This window comes from Carassius auratus, chromosome 43 (assembly GCF_003368295.1).
Source record: "Carassius auratus strain Wakin chromosome 43, ASM336829v1, whole genome shotgun sequence".
NCBI classification, from domain to species: domain Eukaryota; kingdom Metazoa; phylum Chordata; class Actinopteri; order Cypriniformes; family Cyprinidae; genus Carassius; species Carassius auratus.
Window position 1 is genome coordinate 13,992,615 of NC_039285.1, and position 23,367 is coordinate 14,015,981.

The 23,367-nt window shown below is 38.0% G+C and overlaps 1 protein-coding gene and 1 long non-coding RNA gene across 2 annotated transcripts; one reads left to right on the forward strand and one right to left on the reverse strand.

Annotated features, from left to right (window-relative positions):
• Positions 1-1,845: 1,845 nt before the first annotated feature.
• On the reverse strand, positions 1,846-15,076 carry LOC113061758 (acetolactate synthase-like protein). The gene is made up of 16 exons (XM_026231171.1): positions 14,968-15,076; positions 14,661-14,800; positions 11,396-11,597; positions 11,181-11,308; positions 10,587-10,725; positions 10,005-10,116; positions 9,240-9,339; positions 8,828-8,925; positions 8,012-8,148; positions 7,737-7,871; positions 7,033-7,147; positions 6,731-6,900; positions 4,135-4,205; positions 3,945-4,016; positions 3,430-3,535; positions 1,846-3,218 (listed from the first exon to the last, which is right to left on the reverse strand). Exons 2-16 carry the CDS (start codon positions 14,760-14,762, stop codon positions 3,040-3,042), a joined length of 1,866 nt encoding a protein of 621 aa, XP_026086956.1. The 5' UTR covers positions 14,763-14,800; positions 14,968-15,076; the 3' UTR covers positions 1,846-3,039.
• Positions 15,077-15,255: 179 nt separating this feature from the next.
• Positions 15,256-16,960, forward strand: LOC113061278 (uncharacterized). Its single transcript, XR_003278337.1, has 3 exons — positions 15,256-15,334; positions 15,978-16,462; positions 16,606-16,960. It is a non-coding gene; the product is annotated as an uncharacterized LOC113061278 (long non-coding RNA).
• Positions 16,961-23,367: the final 6,407 nt, after the last annotated feature.

Consider the following 23,367-nt stretch of genomic DNA (forward strand, 5'->3'; position numbering starts at 1 on the left):
TCAGCTTCCCAAAGAACCCAGTGTAACATGAACATTGGATGCAGTTTGTTTGTCTGGGTCAGCAAAGGAGTGTATCAAGTGCGTTTGTTTGTTCTGGTCATTTGAGTGACGAATGTTTTATAAACAAGGCCCAAGTCTACCTGGATTTGCACATCGTTTGCTATTAAAACATGGAGCCATCACTGTGATAAAAGACCCCATTCATGAAAGTACAATTGCATCAGATTCCTGTCTTTTGTTGGAAATCAGCACATAAGTGAATATATATATTAATGGAAACAACACAAAACATCAGTATTATAGCTCCGCCCACAGCACGCCTCCAGGAGCTCGGCTTTTTCCGGAGAGAATCAGAAAGCTGTATTTTTCTTTTATAAATATGATCAAACTAAAGACTTTTTGGAAACATGAAGGATGCAGTACTACTCAGTACTATAGGTACTCAAGATTAACATTAGATTAGGTGAAACTGTGTATGTTATGTACCCTTTAAAAATTGCTGACTAAAATGTAACTAGTAACTAGTGAACGGAGAAGTTTTTGAGAGTACTTTGTGCTTTAACTTGTGTTTTGACACCAGTACTTTTACTTGTAATTGAGTATTTCAGCAATGCAACAGTACTTGTACTCAAGTACAAATTTTGAGTACTCTTTCCAGCCCTGGTTTACATTTAAAAAGCTCTAATGAATAATTTTTGTTTTTTTTCTAGACACATTAAATTGATTAGCTATATAAACTTTTTTATATATAATATATCATTGTATAAAATTAAAAAGGACAATCAGCTTTCTACCTTAATTCTCTAGGCGGCTTCACCTTTCCATGTCTTATTAGTCTGTACCAGGCCTCTCTTTGCTTTTATAAATATTGTGCCCTTCTTGAGGGATCAGCATCCTGTCGAGCCCTTTATCATCGCTGTTTCTCTGCTGCTGACATCTATGGAAAGTGTTGATTGTGTACTTATTTGTACTGTTAGTGTTTTGTCCTGTACATGGAGATAGCGTTCAAAATTAGGGGCCAGTAAGAAAGGATGCATTAAATTGTAAAAAACTATTCCTCAGTTACATGGGGGTGTTGTATTACTTAAAGTGAGATATTTAATCATGTTGATAATGGAAGAAATATTACTATTGTATATATATTAAATAATATTGGTAAATAGTTGATAAATTGATAAATAGTGTTTAATGTTCTGACCTCTGGTAAAAATCTTATGTTAATGAAATCATTTAGAAAAAAAAGCGTTAAAAATGTATTGTTTTATGAACATAATATAATATTATAATTACATTTATAGCATTTGCAAACATGCAACTCAATGCCTGAAGAAAGAGCCCAAGTCTGTAAGTTGGTTCTTTTATAACAGTTCAGTCTCAGTGAAAGTCAGATATGTTCAGTGAAAGTTAATAGGTTAAAAGCAGAGCATGCTCTATTTTGGAGAGGTGATGATGTGTCTGTGATTAATGATGCTTTATGTGAAGACACAATAGCATTACTTTCTTCCTCTAGGGAACAATCGACATAATGCAAATTAAACAGGTAACTGTAGTTAAATAGTATTTTGTGATCAGACAAGTGACAAATCTTTTTAAATTTGCAGTGATTTCTGGGTATGAGCAGATGCAAAAGTGGTGGCCTTTAGAAATGCTGTTTTTTGTTTCTAAGGATTTGGAGGTACATTCTTACACTCTTATCAGACTTTTTTCCAAATTCTTCAGAATTACTTTAACACAGGTAATATTTAATACTTGCTGATGAATAATTCCTCATGGGTTAGTAGATGCATAGTCTGTCTGACATCTAGTTGCTTGTGTTTTGAGGGAAAAAAGCAAAAACAATTGTAGGACTGTTCTTTAGAGATTTTATTACATTTATTAAATGTTGATAAATTATGTAGCCATATCCAAATGGTAATTTTGTAGGTGATGCTGCAGTGATCAAACACAGACCGAGGAGACTCATTATGGTATTATCCAGGTGTGATATTGCAGAAAAAACAGGACTGCATTTCCAAGTATTTGTTAGGATATTACTTTGGTTTAGATTGACATTTCTAGATAAACAAACACAGACCCATTTGATTCATTACTTAGTGAAATATTAATATGTCCAAAATAGCTGCAGATGCTGTTTTTTGAAAATTATTTATAGCAAAATTGATTCGAACAAGACCAGTTTAACATTCAGTAATTACCGGTACTCCACTGTATAAAGCAGAAAAATCAATCCTGCAAACCTTCACATAACACACGCAAGTATTCCGTTGTTGCATTATTATTATTATTATGTCAACACAGTCATATATAAAGTGATATATATATAATTTACTGGACATCACACTGTAAATTTTGAAATGGATTCAGATTTTTCTAGTATTTTACAAAATGTTGTACATAGTAAAGGCACTGTGCTTGTTCCTTTTCAGCTCAATGAAAAAAGTACTTGCAAAACATGTCCAAGCTCACATTTCAGCCCAAAATGGTACAGTATTGAGAATATTTATTAATATATATTTTTATTACTGTACAATGTAATATTACATACTGCCCAGTACGTAACTTTAAAAAAAATGTGCATTAATTAAAGAACAAGACATACTACAAATGTATACAAATACGTTTTAAAATACAATTTCAATGATATATCATTATTTTCTCCCTTTTTTGCTTCAAGGTAATGAGAGTTGGGGGATTATGTAATGTCGTATTTGAAAAAAATTCTTAATGATCCAAAATCATTAAGAATTTTTGGATCATTATATCACTTTTTTTTTTACATTATATCACTTACTTATTTTGGTTTTGGGATGAATTATGACCAAGACTTGTTCTTTAGAGTTTTGCTTTGAACAACCTATTGGTCACAACATAACGGAAGAAACTTTTTCGATATCTGATCTTTATCTGATATTTTGCTTTGATCTCTTTTAAAAAAGCTGCTGAATCCATATAAGGGTGTGTCCTGTGGCATATTTTAAACATTACAACACAAGAAAGACTTTGGGTATCTAGGCAGGATGGTGCACAGTGTGTTTCTCTCTAAACTGAGATTGAACCTTCCCTAAAGCTGGTCTTTCCAATCAGAACGTTCAGCAGAATGGCCTTTCCCTCTCTGCACTCCTTTTGCGCCTTTTTAATGATGTCATCAAGTTGCGACTCATCCTCTCGGCCAATCAGGTAACCTTTGCCCCCATAACCGTCGGCTACAATATGATAATCTGCAAGTAGGAAATGGAACAGAACAGCACATGATGCAACTCATCATTATGAATGTTCAACATACAATATTTTACTTTAGAAAAGAGCTTGATCATAATATGAAACATTTTTGTTGATCGGAAGACAACATTTTACTGCAGATTCTAAACATAGCATTGACATTTAAACATGCAGTAAAAACCATTTAATGACGGTGCCAAAGCCTCTCACCTGTAAAGGCAAGACCGCAGGCTACGTTGCTCCCGAGCATAGGCACTTGTTCTCTGGAGATCTGACTCCAGCATGCATCATTTCCCACCAGAGCGATCACTGGGATCTGACGTGAGACGACAAGGGAGTCAATACAAGTTTTCGAGAGAAAAGCAGGTGGAAGCCACAGCGAGGATGTTTTTGAAGCCATATTCCAGCATCAGTTTCCACCAAAAATATTCAAGTTGGTTATAACAAACAAAGTTACAGTATACATTTTGTTCTTCAGAACACAAATGAAAATATTTATAATATTCTCTTATTTTATCATTCCCTCCATTGAAAGTTTCAATGGACTTTCAGTGCAAGAAATCTCTTAGTTTAGTAATTTCAGGCATCTTCATTTATAATTTGGATGACCTAGACGAGGTAAGCATTTTTACAAAAAACACATTTTTGAATACATTCTGAACATGATGCTGTAAAAGTTGCAATCAGTGGCTTAAAGGCTTGTTACGTTTGTTAAAGTTGCTAACCTTGTGACGTGTGAAGGTATCAAATTCAGCCACGCTATATCCGAGGGAACCATCGCCGTAAACGATCCATACCTGTCAACAAGATATTGGCTGTTTTTCACCCCAATAATGTGACTAGGGTTGAATTGTGACTAAATTGGTGCTCTGAAGAAAGAAAAAAAAATATTTGACGCTGAGATTAAGACCTTACCTCAGACTCAGGTCGACAAAGCTTTGCTCCAAGAGCAAACCCTCCACCAACACCCAGAGTCCCAAAGGCCCCTGGTGCAAAGACAAGCCACAAGCCATGATGAACACAAACACTTTGAGTGGATTTGTCAGAGCTAGAAATTGTTGTGGAATTAGATTTGTACCAAAACTAAATTTGACTTTTCAAGAAATTTCCAAAACTATAATAACACTCTGAAAATGTAAATACTGAAACATGTTATTCAAATAAAATGGCAAAATCATGTATTATGAATATGCTGCCACAATTCTAGTACACTTGGAAGTAGGGCTGCACGATGTGTCGTTTAAGCATCAATATCGCGATGTACGAATCCACAATAGTCACATCGCAGGATGTGCGACATAGACTGTTGTAGTTGATCCGTTATTCATTAGCTGTATGGGCCAGAGAGCGCGAGCACGGGTGAGAGAGAGAGAGAGAGAGAGAGAGAGAGAGAGAGAGAGCGCGAGCGCCCGGCCAGCGACACACTAGATGCGTGGTGCAAGCATCTCAGCTGCGTGGCATGTCCGTTTTTAATTAGGCTCCCATGTTAACAGACGCCTATTTTTCACGTGACACGAAAGCGGGCTGGAAGCATTTCCAGGCAAAATAGAATAGGAAAATATGTTTATATGTCATTTTGTACAGAGATACATATTAATTCATGACACTTAGATGTTTGAAAGTCTATAGGTTGACATATATTCAGATATAAATGTAATTTAAAAAAGAAATTAAAAATGATCGATTTTCAAATATTGCACCTGTCACCGGCCTGTCTTCTCTCTCCCTCGCATTTAAAGCATTTAAAATGAGAATGTAATGCTCACCCCATTTTTGTTTGTAAGAAAAAATTAGATTTCATATCGCAATATATATCGCAGAAAAATTAAATATTGCAATGTAATTTTTTCCCAATATCGTGCAGCCCTACTTGGAAGTTTTTATGCTCTGCAACGTAATGCACCATAATGGCACAAAAAATGTGGGCGGACTTAACAGCAGTCTACTCTCATTCGCTAGTGAGATTTGAATGGATAGCACCCTGACCTGAAAGTAGAGACTTAAGTGGTGCGAATTATGGAAAGTGATCTGAATGTGGTTCTCTTTTCTTTTTTAGTGGAACTGATTGTTTGTGTATTAGTAATTAATATTTAAGGTTTGGGTAGTCTTATACGTATAACTACTTTTTCGAAAAGTCGTCATCAGCATCATCTCCCTTCACAGCCGGACACTAAAAGGAACACTCCCTATTTTTTAAAATAGGCTCATTTTCCAACTCCCCTAGAGTTAAACAGTTCAGTTTTACAATTTTCGAAACCATTCAGCCGATCTTCGGGTCTAGCAGTAGCACTTTTAGCTCAGCTTAGCATAGATCATTGAATCTGATTAGACCGCTAGCATCTCGCTCATAAATGACCAAGGAGTTTCTATATTTTTCCTATTTAAAATCGAACTCTTCTGTAGTTATAATATGTACTAAGACCGACGGAAAATTTTAAAGTGTCGGAGACGTGAATTAAAATTTTATTGATTTACAGAGGTAAATGAAGTCACAGTTGTTCGTGTCTAAAGGCGCTGCACAGCTCAAATCAGTGTTCCGAAGTGAGGTAAACTTCATCAGATTTCCCCTGCTCAGGGAATAGGGAGCAATGACCACTGTGTAGGGACCATGTCAATGGGAACACAGTTCATGCACAGAGCTAGCTTCTAATGAGCTGATTATCTGAATCAGGTTCGTTAACAAAGAAAGACATACAATATGTGCAGAGCAGTGGGGCACGAGGACTGGAAATGAGAACCGCTGCTGTAACTACACAAACTAGCTGGGGACTATTTTAGGCACTGCATAATATCACTGTGCCTGCTGCACCCATGGTAAGCTTAAAGTGTTTTCACCAGACCCAGAGATCGGCTGAAAGAATTCGAAAACAGTAGGAGGGATGGAAAATTTGCCTTTTTTCAAAAATAGTGGAATGTTCCTTTAAGGCAGCTAAATTAAGTTAATGTAAGATGATCGATAAAATCTATTTAAAAAAATCAGTGTAACATTTATGTCTTTCTTTAACCCATTCAATAAACTATATTTCTAAAAACTACCTATACCGAATTGTAACTTGATCTTATATATATTAGATATAATACTTTAGTTTTAAACCCAGCTCAAAAATGATTATTTCTTTATGATTTTCAAATAAATAAATCAGATGTTCACATTTACTTTTTTTTTTTACAAGCACTTTTACACTTTTGTTATAAACGGTTTATAAAATATCCTCCCCTAAAGAGATATATTTTTACTATATAGGTTTTAAATGAATAAAATGGATAAGTGTGTGTAATGCATGTACAGTATGTGTGCGGGTATGTATTTTCAAAGAAGCCTGAGTCAGCTTAGAACTGTGAACATTTAAAAAAAAAAATCTTCCATAAGAGTTCAGAATTAATAGAGGATGATTCTATTCTATGGATAATTCTATTCTGTAGAATCAGAATTTTTTTGTGGATTCTTTTAAAGTTGTTCAAATGTTCACAGTCTACAGACTTAACACTGGTTTCGTGTGTGACGGCTAACCTGGGTCCAGCCAGCGGATCGGGCCCCGTGGTCTCATGATATATGCAGCGCTGCCGACAAAATCACCCCCATCGGCCACTATGATGCTGTCCTCAGCCAAGAGCTCATCCACACGATGCAAAACACTCAGAGGGTTCAAATGCCTCTCTGTCTTCTCATCCGCTTTTGCTCTGAAGGCAAACATGGGCATTATGAGAAACTAAACCGGTAGAAGACATTAAACGTAGCCAAAAGAATATGGACAGACATCGCTTCTAATTAACAGGAGGGACTGAGAATCCAAGCAGGAGAGGTAAGATCACCTGTTAGCTTTCTCTTTGATTGCATCTCCCTCTTTCAGGCTCCTAGGCCATTCCTCTGGACATCTGTGTCCTTTCAGGGCTTTTGAGAGACGCAGGAGGAAAGAACCAGCATCGCCTAAATAAGTTGGGAAAGGAAACCTTGTTAAATAACAGGATACATGATATAGTTTCATTTTAGTGAATTAGTTGATTCACTGGTTACAGAGATATTGGTATTAAGGTATATGCTTTTATTTAGTGTTTCTTTAGTGTTAAAAGGTCACACTAAAGGGAGTTAATCTCTCCAATAGGAAAACACTTTGTTTGAAGTCCTACCATTATTTAAATGAAATAGCTGATGTCACCATTTTATACATTTGCATTATGTCTGCACACTATTTACTAGTTATAAGTGCTTTTCAGAAAGGTGGGCTTTGAAAGGACCGAAAGTAAAACAGAGCATTTCAGGAAGAGAGTGAAAAGAGCACAGTGTGAGAAACATAATGTATTTTGTTAACTTTAAATTATGTAAATGTATTCTAGCAGACCCCAAAATATTACGATCTTGTAAATTAGTATAATATGAGCAATTTAATGTAAATGTATTTGCTCCACTTTTTGTGCAAATCTGCTAACTGTGAAAATAAATTTTAATCTCCATATGTTATAGTTACATTTTTATGTTTTTTAAATATATTATTTAAAAGAAAAATTTAGTTGTTCACCTTGAATAGCCACTGTTGGCTTCCAGAACATGTCTGAGTTCTTCAGTAACTGACTCCTGTCTCTGTTGACGGCGATGATTTTGCTCCGTCTGTTCAGTACTCTTCCGTAACTCAGTCTGAAATCACACACTGTGCCTATGCACCAAACCAAACACATTCAGGAACAAGAACTAATAAACTAAGCAATCTAAATAGGGTCTTTGCACCGTGGTGCTCGGGCCCTAACTATGCAAAACCCAGGGTCCTGCACATATCCCAGTGGCGATGTTGCCCACCTGCCAGCAGCACAAGGTCAGCCTCTTTCAAGGCATCTCTCCTGTTCTGTCTAATGTGCAGTGGACTGTTCTTTCCCAGCATCCCTCGGGACATTCCACCCAGGAAGCAGGGAATGCCTAAAGATTCTAAGGCCTTTCTGTAACAGAAACATAGAAGGAAAAAAAAATCTAAAAATTGACTTCAGTCATAGGTTCTGGGTGCTTTTGATCAATGATGTAAATCAGTGGTTGTTGTTGGTTTGGACTTAGAATCCAAATGTATTGGCTGATCAATGTAATCTTTATATACAGTCCCAAAATTCTGGACACACATACTCAATTTATGTTTCATAGGATCTTTTAAATGATTTTGATCAAATGCAATTTGTAAATAACTTTTACACAGATGTGCCTGTGCATTTACAGAAACAACATTAAAAAATGAATGGATAAAATGGACAGTGGAAGGTGAAGTCACCATACATAATTTTTCATTACAGTTTTAAAGCGTCCCAGGACTGGTTTCATGAATCTGGATAAAATATTGTGAGTGATACTAAAGAAGAAGAAACATGGATGGTATTGATGCATTTAGAATTTTTGTTCACTACAAAATTCTTATTCTTCACACTTTATCTCATACGTTGAGCAGGTGTGCCCACATTTTTGACTGGCAATGTATGGATTAATGTAATATGTCAGCATTACTGTAATTTACAGGAGGTGTTGTAGTGAGTAAATCTGGACTAGTGACCCAAAGGTCAGCATTTTACAGACCTGACAATGTGACCCGTGAACTGTTCAATGAACATCTGAAGAGAAGGCTACTCAGTTTACCTGACATCATCTGATGGTGTAGGGGGCAATGTCGCCTGACTGCCTAACAGTATGACGGGTTTCTTGGCTCTGCTCACCAATTCCACACACCTTTGGACCTGGAAAGAGTAAAGGGTGAAGAGCCACTCAAGTGCAATGTGATCTTATCTTCTGTATTTGGTGCAGAAGTCAACATTTCAACATTTCCCCTTTAGATTTCTTGAGGTTTCTTTACTGGGGTCGGTTGCATAAAATATTTAGACTACTCTTACAAGTTAGTGATCTATCTAGTTTATGTTATGTGTTAGATTGAGACTTGATGATGATGATGATGATGATGATAAAATAGTGTCATTATCATTAACATGATCAGTTGCATCTACTGTCTACCTTCCAATACTTTATATGCCAAAACAGGGTAGAGAAGTTTCACCTCATCCTCTGTGGCGTGTGGGATGTGAACAGGAAGTGGGGACAGATCACATGTCTCCCATGCTCCAGCAAACAAGTTTGATAAATGATTCTGGAGATACCTATAGGATGACAAGAATGACAGCTGTTTCAGTCATGCTAAAGAAAGTTATTAAAAAACATCATTTGTCATTTAATAACAACATCAAGTGCAGGAATAACAGTATGTGAATAGAAGGGTTGTGACGGAGAGGAAATTTAATTAACGTGTGGCAATACCGGTAATAATGGTATCACTGTGGGGTCGAGTTTGTTGGTTCGTTGTTCTTCCACACTTTCGTTCACTTTTAAACAGTTTCTAAATGCCCGCACGCATTTTACTTTCACTTTAGAGGCAATTCGGCGTCAGTTGCTTGAAAGGACAACAACAAACTCACTTATATTAAACAGAACTTTTGTTTACTAAACTAATAAAAATACACCATGCTCTAGGCTTAATATAATATAAATAACTTACACAAAGTTTAAATGTAAAAAAATATTAAATAAATAAAAATAAGCAAACACTGCGCAACCAAATAAATAAGAAACGGAACGTTTATTAGCAAAACGTATAAGAAATTGGAGGCACGGCATATACTTTAATAAATAAAAATAAATAAATTACATAAAGTTTAAATACATTTAAAAAAAAAACAGTTAACACTCTGGAACCTTATAAATAAGAAACAACTTACAAAATCACTTTAGATAAATGGCATATATATATATATATAAATGATTATACCATGCAATGATTCTCCCCATCAGGCCTTTGGGAGTGTTTTTAGGGGCAGACTCTTTCTCCACCACATGGTAAGGGTACAAGGTGTCTATGGGAAACTCTATAAACACTGGGCCTGTGGAAAAGAAAAAAAAAAACACTGTAGAATTATACTACAGAATTACAAACAGCACTCATTTACATATAATTATATAACTTATAAATGCAATTCAATCTGCTCAATGAGATGAAGCAAAAAACATGTACATATGAATGTTTATATGTATGAAATATGTATACATGTACTGCATGAAATTAACTATTTTGACATTGAAACATTCTATTAATATGATTTGTGCAAATCTATTAATATGATTTTTTGTTTTTGTTGGTAACATTATATGAATTAAACTGAAATAATAAATAAAAACAATTATTATAATTATATAGAATTCAATTCATTTTTATGTTTTTGCTGGGTAACATTATATGAATTGAATGAAAAAAAGAAGAAAAATAATAATTATATATATTTAGTCCAATTCATAAAGTTACCCACCAAAAAACTACATTTCCTTGGATTTGCACAAATGTAAGCAGATGTACCTGGTGTGCCAGACTGTGCGATGGCCAAGGCTTTTCTGACAGTGGGAACAATTTCTCTCACGGTCCTCACTGATGCACAGAACTTACAGAGAGGCTTGAAGAGGGACATTTGGTCAATATCTTGAAGTGCACCTCTTCCCTGCAAAGAAACCATCAGACATAATACTGATGACCAGTGAATAAAGAGTATGATGCAGCTGACACCCAACAATTATTACACTGAAATTCAAATCATTAAAAGCCTTTCCACACCAATGACTTGAAATTGTAATAATTGTCATAATCATATTTTTCATTGTCTGCAACTTTTGGGTGCTTCCATAAAATGGATATCAAACTTGTTAACTACCAAAGAGTCATTCATGTTTAATTTTAAAAATCAAATCCTTGCTACCATGTTTCAAGGCTAGTTCCCCGAGAATCACACAGGAGTTGAGATAAAATCCAGTGTTTACACAAGACACAGATACAATTATGAAGAAAGATAAGGCAGTTATAGAAGTACAGTATAAGCCAACCAGAGCAGAGAGCTAACATGAAGGTGACATGCACATGAAGTGCTTGTGACTCACAGTCTGTACAGCACTTCCTGACCTGTAAGAGAGTAGCAGCGGCACCACCAATCAGAAGCAGCGGTGATTCGGCCATCTGAGCGTTCTTCACCGCAGTCACTGTGTTCGTCAGTCCTGGCCCTGCCGTCACCGCAGCCACACCAACTGTACCTACAGCAGCAAAACCAACGATTATCAGCTTCTCCTACTTCTTCTAACACGATGTGTCCACTTTTCTTTCGTTTGATTCAGTCTTACCGGAAAGTCTTGCTACGGCATCAGCAGCAAACACAGCTGTGGCCTCGTGGCGTGTGTCAACAATGCGGATGCCCAGTTTCTCACAGGCCACCAGGATGGGTGAGATGTGTCCTCCCACCAACGTGAAGACAAATTTGACCCCATGAGCTCGCAAAACCTCCGCCACGCTCTCTCCTCCATGTCGAGGGCTCTGCGTCTCAGTCTGGGAATGATACAATGAAATGTATATAGCAAAAGATATTTTCATTCATAATGTAACTTACACACTGGGGAAAAAAAAAGATTGCAGAAGTTGTAAATAAAACAAAGATTATTGGAGTACATTTTACAATAAAATACTATTGTAGTCTTTCTACGTCAAAATATCATATTTAATGCAATGTTACTAGCTAAATTCTTATATATATATATATAAAAATTTTGGACAAATTTACTAACAATTTCTGAGTGAAATCTTTATACACCATTTTTTTTTATTTTCAATGCTTCCAAGTGTGACAGAAAACATTAGGGCCGGACTTGGTTCAGCTGTTGATTGGATGTTGAGAACGGGAGGCAAATGAACGTGAGGTTGCAGGAGCGGTTTTAATGGACTAAATGATAGGAAAGTTCTGCATACATCACCAGAGATGTCCAGTTATGACATTTTGATTAAACATTGTGAGGTCAGAAAGATCACAAGAAGACTTACATCATGCATTTATAAAATAGGTGAATTTTCATTTAATGCCAACTTTTAATAATTAATGCATCATTTGTCCGATCTTTCTTAATGGATCAGTCGATCATTTTCAAATACTATGCAGGGCTTGAATTTCGGTGCGGGAATGCGGGGATTGCGCATAATTTAAACCATTCCCGCAAGGTTAGCTTTTATAGTGCGAGAAATTCCCGCACAAATATATTTGCTTCATCTCAGAGCAAATGATTAAAAAATAAATTCACACTTGCGAGAAAAAATATGTCAAATTGTCTAGTCAAATTGTCTTTTATTTTCGAATTTAATTCCTCAATCGGCGCTGGACCGGCATTTTCTGTCTCAGCGCTGAGCTCATAGACAGTAAACGGCGGAGCCCTGGCTGCTGTAGACAGATCATGTTTCACGCTGTCAATGCAGCGGTCTGCGTTGCGCTGATCTTATTCACACTATCAAGTGAAGGTTCAGCATTCTATTATTTTGAGTCAAAATGAGCTGTTTGTGAAGAAATTATCCGCTTCCAAATTGTCGTTGTAATAACGAAACTGAAACATTAAAAAACATTTTGCTCTTTATGGTGTGCGAGTGATAGAGCGCGGCAGCAACGAACCAACTGATCAGCTTACAGCGTCACAACATTGAATGCTCGGCCGAACAGCTGATCATAGCTGTACTTTATTATTTTTCATCTCCATAAATATATCTATAAATATATCTAGTAATAAAGTTAACGCAAGGGCTAGAAATCAATTAATATTTTGCTGATCCTTCTTGTCATCATGGAGAGCGCAGTTGGTTGCATGACAACGACAGACGCCACGAGAGTGCAAGCGCTTGTGGAAATGAGACTCGCGCCCGAGCTTTCCACTTGTTTGAGCATGTGACTGCGCGTTTCCCCTTGTTTTCTATTCATTATGCGCAGCATATTTCCCGCGCGCACAAACACGGCCACAGACAATGAATTGTTTGGTTAGCGTAGTAGTTTAAATATGGACCGTTGGCTGAAGCGAAAGACAAGTTCGGATGATGCAGATCACGATCCAAAGAAAAAAGTTTTCACTGAAATGGAGAAACTCATTCAGACAGCCATGGTCATACCAGTAGCGAGTGTGTCGTGTGAACGTGGATTCAGCACACAAAACAGGATCAAAACTAAATTCAGAAATTCACTGAATAATACAAGTCTCACAAATCTAATGATCATTTCAGAGCTTGGACCTTCCCTTGAGCAGTTTGACTTCAACAGAGCCATCATCAAATGGAAAGAAATGAAGATGAGGAGACAGATGAGAAACTTAGAATAAGTCACATGAAAAAAAGAAATGGAAAAAAATGACTGAAATAGAACTGAAATGTATGAAAGACATAAATACTTATAGTTTAAACGGAGTTCTTAATATCAATTTACGATATCAATATCAAAAGTAAAAAAAAAAGCAAAGAATTGAACTGAACTGAAACACATGAACTGAAATAGACATTAATATATAGCATAGGCCTAGTTTAAACAGAGGTCTTAATGTCAATTTGAAGAGCATGATGTATTTTGTATAAAGTTTTTTTTTTTTTTTTTGTTAACTGATTTGAGAACTGGAAATGCACAATTCATGCATACAAATCTGTAGATATTAATAAATGAACATGATTAAATTAGACCGATGCATCAAAAGTTATTCTCCCCCCCATAATCTTTAGATCCCCCCCATGTGACCCATGTAAGGGGGGAATTCCCCCCCAGTTTAAAAAACGAAATTCAGGCCCTGCTATGAATAATTTGTTCCCGAAACTGATTTGATATTTGAATTCAACTCACACCATCCAAACAGGGGAGCGTTTCCCAAAACCATAGTTGCTAACTAAGTTGGCAACTTTGTTGGTTGCAATACAGGTTAGCAACTATGCTTTTGGGAAACGCACCCCAGAGCAGTTAGCAGCTCACTGGAGCTGTAGATCATCAGTAAGTAAAAACTACTTACAACGTTCATTTCAATCTGTTTTCACACAAAGCTATCATTTGACTTTGGAAATGTTTAAATAAAAATAAATCCTTGATTTAAAAAAATTTAATGCCAGTAAAAACTTATTTTGTTCCTTTGTTCTTCAAAAAAAATAAACTAGACAGGGTTTCTGCAGAGACACTCATTACCGGTTTTACTTGTTCACTTATTCATTACAAACAAAACCATAAGCTGTCATATACATTTCTGGCAATGCAATACAAATGTTTTATAGGTGAAAAATTGCTTAGTGTTGGGAGTCTGGCCAGGTGACAGCAGGCCTGTTATTAGAGCATTACAGCACCTTTTGCTTTGGTGAAAATACATAAATAAATCAACAATAACCCAAGTCCTGCTGTTGTTGTTACGCAAGAGTAGCCATACTCGTGTACACCTGACACACACCCTTGTGCAAAACTGTGCTTCTTCACCTGGTAGTTTACAAATTACAATTGTTTTATAGTTATGAAACATGCATGTTATTATTATTGTGAAAGTCACTACTAGACTACACAACTACGTTGTGAAATGTTTATAGATTATAATGCAGATTCGTCACAATGTCCCATACCTTATGAAACAGTTGGTAAAGTAAGCCCAGTTTATAAGATGCAAGGATCACAGCCCCAAGGACAGCACCCAGAGAGCAGCTCAAAACCACGGTAATGTCCATCGCTAAAGTGGGTTGGTGGTTTACGACCTAAAGTCCACCTGTCCAGCAAATGCAGGAAAACAAGTGAATCAGCAAGCCGCTAACAGTGCCGTGGGTTTCAAAATCGACTTCTCCCGTGGGCAAAAAAACGAGACAGCGGTTATTATTCAAAACGCTGTCGTGTATGGTGTTGTTATGGCCTAAATAAGGTCAGACAACACCGTACCTGCCAGCTCTTCCTCCCTGCTCCAGTTGCTGCTGAGGCTGATGAATGCACTCCTGTTGACGGCGTCAGGAACACAAACAGAAAGTACTGAATGGAACGAGTGAGAGCGTGTTACGCAATGGGCGGAACAACTGTTACGCTTTTTGCGTAGTTGCCTGTCCTTTCACATTCAGCGCACTCAGTTAATTATCTTTGAGAATAGCAGGCTGCGCCATACCGTGATTGACAGCGCAGTCATCCAAACGGAGGCTGGAACGTATCTCTGTTACTCTAGTAACGTACTGTACAACCACCAGGAAACACATGAGTAGTGTCATTGATAGGTTGCTGTTTTTGTTATTTTTTTGTTTGTCTGTGAGAGACAACGGTGAGAATATTTTTTTCCCCAGAAATAATTATTTAAATTGAAGTGTATAAGTCATTTTCATACAGTGGTATTGTTTTTGGAGTTAATAATATATTAAAACTAAGGCGTAAAGTTAGCAACATATAAGCAAAAGCTCTAAAGACGTTATCCCCAGGATTCACAGGCTTAATCTAAACCCTGTCTGTGACCTACATAATATAACATATTTGTGATTTTGCTGTAAACATGTTTTATAATGCATAACTAACAGGGGAGCTCCATTAAGTACACGACTCAATAGTGGATTTACATAAACCATATATACTTCTTGAAGACTATTACTAAAATGTCTATTTATCATCTGACTGGATAATGTTTGGTAACAGACATGGAACAGGTGTCTGAGTGATGTATGTGTGACATTGTGTAGAATTCACTTTTGTCAACACTGCTTTAGATGAGTGTAAGTCATGTAAACAAACAAATCTACCTAAAGTAACTAAACATAAGTTATCTATTTTATTTGTCCATTTGCAATATTGATAATTTAAGGAACATATGTGTTAGACAAAAAGTGAGTTACATCCGTTATTAACTCAACATGTAAATGCAGTATATCACAGATATATGACAGAGGAGACTGAATCTTTTCTGGATGTTACAGAGACAGATGAGACGTGTGTTTATCTGCTTCAGAGAAACTGATGAAGCAATGCGGCCATCACAGGGTTTATGTAAGTACACTACAAAAATAAATGCAACATTTTAAATCTTAAGTTGTATTTTATTTTAATGTAATTTTATACAACTATTACACCTCTTTTCTTATTCTTGATTTCTGTGCATTTGCTGCAGATCTTTTGTGGTGGAGCAGGACCTGCAAGGAAAGGTGAAAAAAGGGAAAACCTGAAACAAAAGAATAATGTAATGACCTTTTGTATTGTGTATGTGTATTTTTGTAGGACATTAACATTTCTGTAGACTGGTGTGGGCACTGAGGATGGAGAAGACCACAGCATCATCCTGGAAATGATCGAGAGTCACAGATGAGATGCTCCCTCACTTCACCTGCCCTTTGCGGTCTCATCAGGACCAGATGCTACTGTTGTGTCTTCATCCTCAGTTTGAATACCAGGGAACACTTGTTAGGTAAAAACTGTTAGTCTGAATGCACTGTAAGTCACTTTGGATAAATTTATAATTTATTTATAAATTTTAACCACTTTAGTGGTTTAGCCCACTACAAAAATAATAAATCAATGCATGTACAACTCTGTGTAAATGTTTTTCAGGTAGTCGTGCTCATGGGGTGCAGGCACACGAAAGTTTGGAGCAGACACAGCAGTAAGATTGTCCTGCACGTGTTCTTCTGCTCTAGCTTCAAGGTTGTGTGGTTCAGAGAGCTGTCATCAAGGTCTTCCTCATCCTGTTGCTCAACGACATCCGCATTGAGAAGAGTGAGATTGTGAAGTGCAGCAGCAGAACTGTATCAGCTGTGTTCAGATGGCAGGAGGATGTTGGGTTCACCAAGGATGTGTTGTTGACTTGTATATGTATGCATTTATTGTGATGCTTACTTTTATACATAGTTTTAATCATTTAGACATTTTTTTTTTGTTCTCAGTAAATAAAATGTAAATATTTTATCCATTCATGTATTAATTGCTTGACTAAAAATTGATGTATTCACATCGACTGCATTTGTTTACCTAGTATATATTCATAGCTATGTCACAAAAGAAAATAAATGTAGCTTATTTTACTAAAATATAATTAAATTTTTTTATATATGATTATTGGTTGCCATTTATCGTTATTATTGCATGTAAGTGTTGGGGTGGGCAAAATATGCAATTCATTATGGGGTAATTTTAATTTTTGAATAGTAATACTTACATTTTTAGAGTATCAAATCAGCAGTCTTCTACAAAGGTGAGATCTTCGAGCAGCTGATCGAAGTACCCCTTTGTGCAGATACTGCAGAGCCGCTGTGTGACATTTGTGCACCCGACCCTCTTTTTTATTGTTATTACCAAATTATTACATAAAAGATCATGGTAAGACGGTTGTATCTAACAATAAACAATCATAGTCCCATAAAACAGTAAATAAAAAAAACAATTAAATTTTATTGTTAAATAATTGAAAAAAATATTCAAGAGATAACGATTTTGGGTTTTCTAACAATAGAAAAATGCTTTAAGGATAACACTTGATCAAATTAGTGAAGTTAAAAATATAAAAAATTCAAATCAACAGTATTGGCTTTACTACAATCACAAAATAAAAAGGCAGCCGTTTCTTCAACAATACTACAACATGGGCAATGTTCTTCATTATCAAGATACTTACAAATACATGAATTAAACCTGTCACTTATATCTTTTACGTTTTTGTGCTTGTTTTAACTTTGTAGGTCACATGATCAACATAGCCGATGATGATATACAAATGGCATTCATACTTCATACATACGCATTTAGGCTGTAGAGTATGTACTCTTTTAGCTCTCGTTACTTATTGAAATTAAGTGCCTAATTAAAGGGTATGCGGTTTCGACCGCATCCCGACAAAATCTCGTTTTGACATCTAGCGTGGTTCTGTGTGATTTGAACAACTTCAAGTTACGCCCCTGTCTTGCAGTCTGCAGACAGACCCTTCTCGGGGACTGAGAGCTCTCAGACTAAATCTAAATTATCTTAAACTGTTTTCCGAAAATAAATGGAGGTCTTACTTGTTTGGAACAACATGAGGGTGAGTTATTAATGATATAATTTTCATTTTTGTGTGAACTAACGCTTTTACTGTATCTTATAATGTTAAGGTCTTAAGTTGCGTTTAAAACACTCAGCCTAGATAACAGCTCGCCGATGCCGAGTCTGAGCCGAGGGTGCCACAGAGCAGCAGAGCTCAGGCCGATTACTACACGCTATCTGGGGCTGTCTGCACTGGAATCATTAGAGCATAATGAAGTTTATTACCTTCATTCATTATATAGTTGCATTGCAAGGGGTGGTGAATTAGTTTATCCCATAAGAATTGTACACCACATCATATAGGAATGTCTAGCAAACAAAGGGTTTTCCTTCCTGCTGCCTCTAGAAACCCATAGGTTGTAGATTACATTTGTATGTTATATGAAATGAAAGTATGGCCAGGAAATTCTGGACATATTAGGAATACACTGATGTATTTAATGTTAAGAACATATCAAAAGTATGTTTTGGGGATTATTGAGTTGTATAAGGACCATATGGCATATATTGTTTTTCAGGAAGATTGTATGACAATCTGTTACGTATTGTGTCGGGGCGAAGAAGGACATGACGCAAAGATGCAGGTAAGTTCCCCGAAGGGTGCATTTTATTAATGGAAAGGCTGTGAAAGGGGGTTGGCGTTAGACAAGTTGGTGCTCAGTGCTTGGCTTCCTTTTCAATTCGTGCACTGTGTGGTGTGGGTCCATGCTCTCCCGTGTGTGGTGGGGCTGACAGTCACACACTGCTCTTTGTAGAAACAATAGAAGATGGGGTTAGCAGAGTCTTGCAGAGGAGCTCAAATGGCATGGAGCTGGTGGAGGCTTGAGGGACCTCTCGGACACCGAAGAGCACGTAGGGTAGCATCTTGTCCCAGTCCCGCTTATCTTCGACCGCCACTCAGCACAACATCTGGTTTACAGTCTGATTAAAATCACTCGATGAGCCCATCAGTCTGGGTGTGGTACACCATGGTGCGGAGCTGTTGGACCTTTAAGAGCTTACATAGGTCCGCCATCATCCGGGACATGAACGGGGTGCCCTGGTCAGTCAGAATCTGGGATGGGATGCCAACCCTGCTACACAGAAGGAACAGCCCCTGGGCAATGGCTTTCATTGTGGCTTTATGGAGGGGGGTGGCCACAGGGTAGCGGGTGGCATAATCCACGATGACTGTGCACGAGCTGGGGGGAGGGGACCAAGGTGATGTCCGTTGGCAGGTTGGGCAGGCCTGACAGAACTGCCTGACTTCAGTCTCCAGGCCCAGCCAGTGGAATCGGCCGTGGAGGCACTGTATCGTGTTCTGTCACCATGCACACAGGTGATGGGCAGCTTCGTTTGGCTTCAGCTTGTGGAGGTAGGACCAGCGTCTTGACCAGGCTGACAACATTGCTGGAGTCAAGAAGGGCGAGGAACGGGTGATCAATTACTTTCACTTCCGCCCACGGCGCATTCTCCGTGTGCACAGTGCAGCCTGCCAGCCAAGGTCATCCCAGAGAGTGGGGCGCTTCGGTTGGCATGGGCTCATCTTGAGGGCCAGGAACCGCCGGCCTGGTTACTGGATGCCCTCTGGCATTTGCAGCTCCTGGATCAGCCTTCGGGGAAATGGCGGCGCTCTCTCCCCAACCTCCCGGTGTTGGGTGGCCGCCGCCAGCACAATGGTCTTGACCAGCTCATCAATGTTGGACAGGTTCCGCATACTGGCTGCCTGACGAAGCGGGCAGGGAAGGACCTGAAGGAGGTGGTCAACCACAACACGCTTCGCTACCATCACGGTGGGACCCCCGGCCAGAAACTAGTGCTGGGCAAGGCAAGAGAGGTTGGCAGCTTGAGCCCGGGCCAGCTGCTGTGGGTCGAAGGTCCACTCATTGAAGAGTTGGGTGGCGCTGATCGGCGATAGCCCCGTCCAGCCCAGTATCTCCTTCTTCAACTCCTTGTAGGAAGCGCTTTGTTCTGGAGGAAGCACAAAGTATGCCCATTGTGCCTCTCATGTTAACAGCAGGGCAACGATCCGTGCCCACTTGTCCTTGGGCAACACCTTTCGTTTGGCCATAGATTCGAATATCTGGAGATCTATCATTATGTCATCATGCACGGTCATTTTGGGCAGCAACTGCTTTGCCTGGACACGGGCGTCAGGTAGCGGAGTTCACGGGGCAGTGGCCAGATGGAGCGCGGCGAGCTCATATTTGATTTCCCTTGCCAGGAGGCCATGTGCTCCATAATTTGCTGCTGGCGGATGCTCACCTCGGTGAGGTGTTTCAGCAGCTCTTCCATCCTTGGGGGAGGAGCGCCACCTGCGGGAAACAGAGAAGGTACGTGAGCCACAGGGGAAATGAGAAAAATGTTTAAAAATCCAAACTAGTCCAAAAGGGGTAACACTGCGTGTGGAGGGGCCGTCGATGACTTCTTCACTGTCCTGCCTCACCAGTGTGGTAGGGTGAAGGAGGACACGACACGAGGATGCAGGGAAGTTCCCAGAAGGGTGGATTTTATTAATGAAAAGGCGGTTGGCGTGAGGCGGTTTTTGTGCTCAGTGCTTGGCTTCCTCTTCAATTGGTGTGCTGTATGGTGTGGGTCCATGGTCTCCCTTGTGCGGTGGGGCTGGCGGTCACACACTGCTCTCTGTAGAAACAATAGAAGATCGGGTTAGCCAAGTCTTGCGGAGACATCTCTCACGTCTGTGTTAGTTTGCTGGGTTTATGTAGCCAAAACTTGATGGGGTGCAGGTGTGGCCACTCAGCCCGTGACAAGCAGGTGCAGGTGTGACTGCTCAGTTTCCAGGGCGACGCTGATGAGAGCTTGGGACACAAGTCACAGTATATGTTAAACAAAGAAGAGCACTAGTGCCCCATGCTAGTGGATATTTACTTTTGAGCTGGCTAGCTTGTTGATGTTTTGGTGCATAGCCACCAAGACATTATTAAACTTTTGTCTTTCTCTTAATCGTGGCTTCAATGAGTCAAAAAATGACCTTTCTGCTTCTTCGAAATCCCACAGGTGGCTGCTCAGCCACAACAATTAGCTGATGAGGATGGGATCATTAACGAAAGAGAAGGACTTGTAGTCAGCAAAGATGGCAGTGATTATCACGGAATCAGGCCTGTGTTTCATAAAAGCTGCCGAGAGCTCTGTGGATTATGAAGATCATTTTGTCTATGGAGGCCAACATAATTGAAGAAGACTGGCAATACGCTGTTTTTCTGTCTGTGCAGTGAAAATAAATTTTCGTTGCTCAAGGATTTATTGGCACCGAAAAGACCATCAGAATCATCATTAGATGACATTTTGAAAGTGCTCAGAGACTTCTATATACCAAAGAAAAATGTCTTGAAAGATATAGTTTTCGTGCACAAAAACTGCTGAATGGGGAATCCCTGTCCGAATATGTGGCTGTGCTGAAAGGATTGGGCTAGTTTTGAGAAGCAAGTGGGCAGGATTTGTTTTGAAAACCTGGCAATCCTGATCTGAACGCACATGCTGGAGATGTACTTCTAATCACAGAACGCCTTTACTGATGAGATGCGAATGAAAATCGTATTCGATTTTTTGCACAGTCCTACCATCTAGTTAAAAAAGCTAAACAGCATTGCCTTTGTGTAATAAGTTACAGAATCTGTTAAACGCACCAACTTAAATAACAAAATACACACACTTTACTGTGGTCCATAAACAACGCCTTCTCCAGACAAAGAGGGAACTGCTCCATCTTCCAATAATATTTGTGCAAATATGGCATTAAACTGATTGAGATTGAGGAAGCTGTCCTCAGCAAAATGTGCTGCACATAGTTTTACATAAGGATTATAACTTTCAGGAACCGAGTTATAAATTGTAACCATTGGTCTCTAAGTGTAACCATTGATCCCTCTTAACATCCTCATGCCCCTCTTAACATCCTCATGCCTCCACTTAATGTTCACTTTATCACTTTCACTTTATTCACTACCTCACATAGACACACTGACAGTGTCACCCTGTTTGCACATTTGCTCCTTGTACATCCTGTATATCTTAATATTTAAGACTACAGTAAAATGCATATATGCACATTGTACATCCCTGTACATCTTAATATTTAAGACTACAGTTTACTTTCTTGCACATTATTTTGCATTCTATATTTAATTCTACAATATACATCTTTTTTATATTTTATTCTTATATTTTTTATTGTTTACTTTTATTTCGTTCTTACATAGCTATATTTATGTATATTTTCATCTGTGTTGTTTTCTTTAATAATTGCACTGTCCATAGAGCACATTGCACATTTCACTGCTGGTTATATATGCTATATATAATTGTGTATGTGACGAATAAAAATCTTGAATCTTGGTACAGCGTCCCTGGGAAGCCCAAACAAAGATGATTGGACTCCTAGATGAAAATAACAAACAAACTAACAAACAAACTACAAACGCTATTCTTCCTCTTCTCCGTCGGAGCGCAACAAGACCACGCTATGGAAGGCCGTTTCAGCATAAAAATGTTCCAGCGTTACTCGTCGTAATTATATTTTTACTAGTAACAATTAAATTAAAGAGCACTATAATTTAATTTGTACTTGTAACAATTACAATTATAGAGCTCTATAATTAAATTTTTACTAGTAACAATTATGATTGTAGAGCTCTATAATTCAGTTTTTACTAGTAACAATTCCAATTAGAGAGCTCTACAATTCATTTATTATTAGTAAGAATTCAATTGCAGAGCTCTGTAATTAAATTGTTACTAGTAATAATCCAATTGCAGAGCTCTACAATTCCACTAGAGAGCTCTCTAATTCAATTGTTACTAGTAAAACTGAATTATAGAGCTCTCTAATTGTAATTGTTACTAGTAAAAACTGAATTAGAGAGCTCTTTAATTCAGTTCTTACTAGTAAAATTCTAATTACAGAGCTCTATAATTGTATTATTACTAGTAGAAACTCCTATTCATGAGTTGCAAAACAAAAGTGTGTTTCAAAATAAAAGCCCTGTAGCGTGGTTCTAAAGTATCCAGAAATATATTACAGACTTAGATAACATATTAATCATGTTCACATTAAAGTAAAATTAAGATGATGCCTGAGATGAAAGCCTATATTTAGTAGTTATATTCATTCACCTGTGTATATTGGTAAAGCTAAGAGCCAAGAACACTCCATATCACTGGACATAATATAGGGTGAAATGTCTTAAATGTGCCTAATGTGGGAAACCTAAGGTTTAGTGTTTGTAGGTCCCGCATAAATACATGAATGTCAGTGAAACTATGGATTATCTGAAGCTGTGGTGCTATGTCATCAAAATC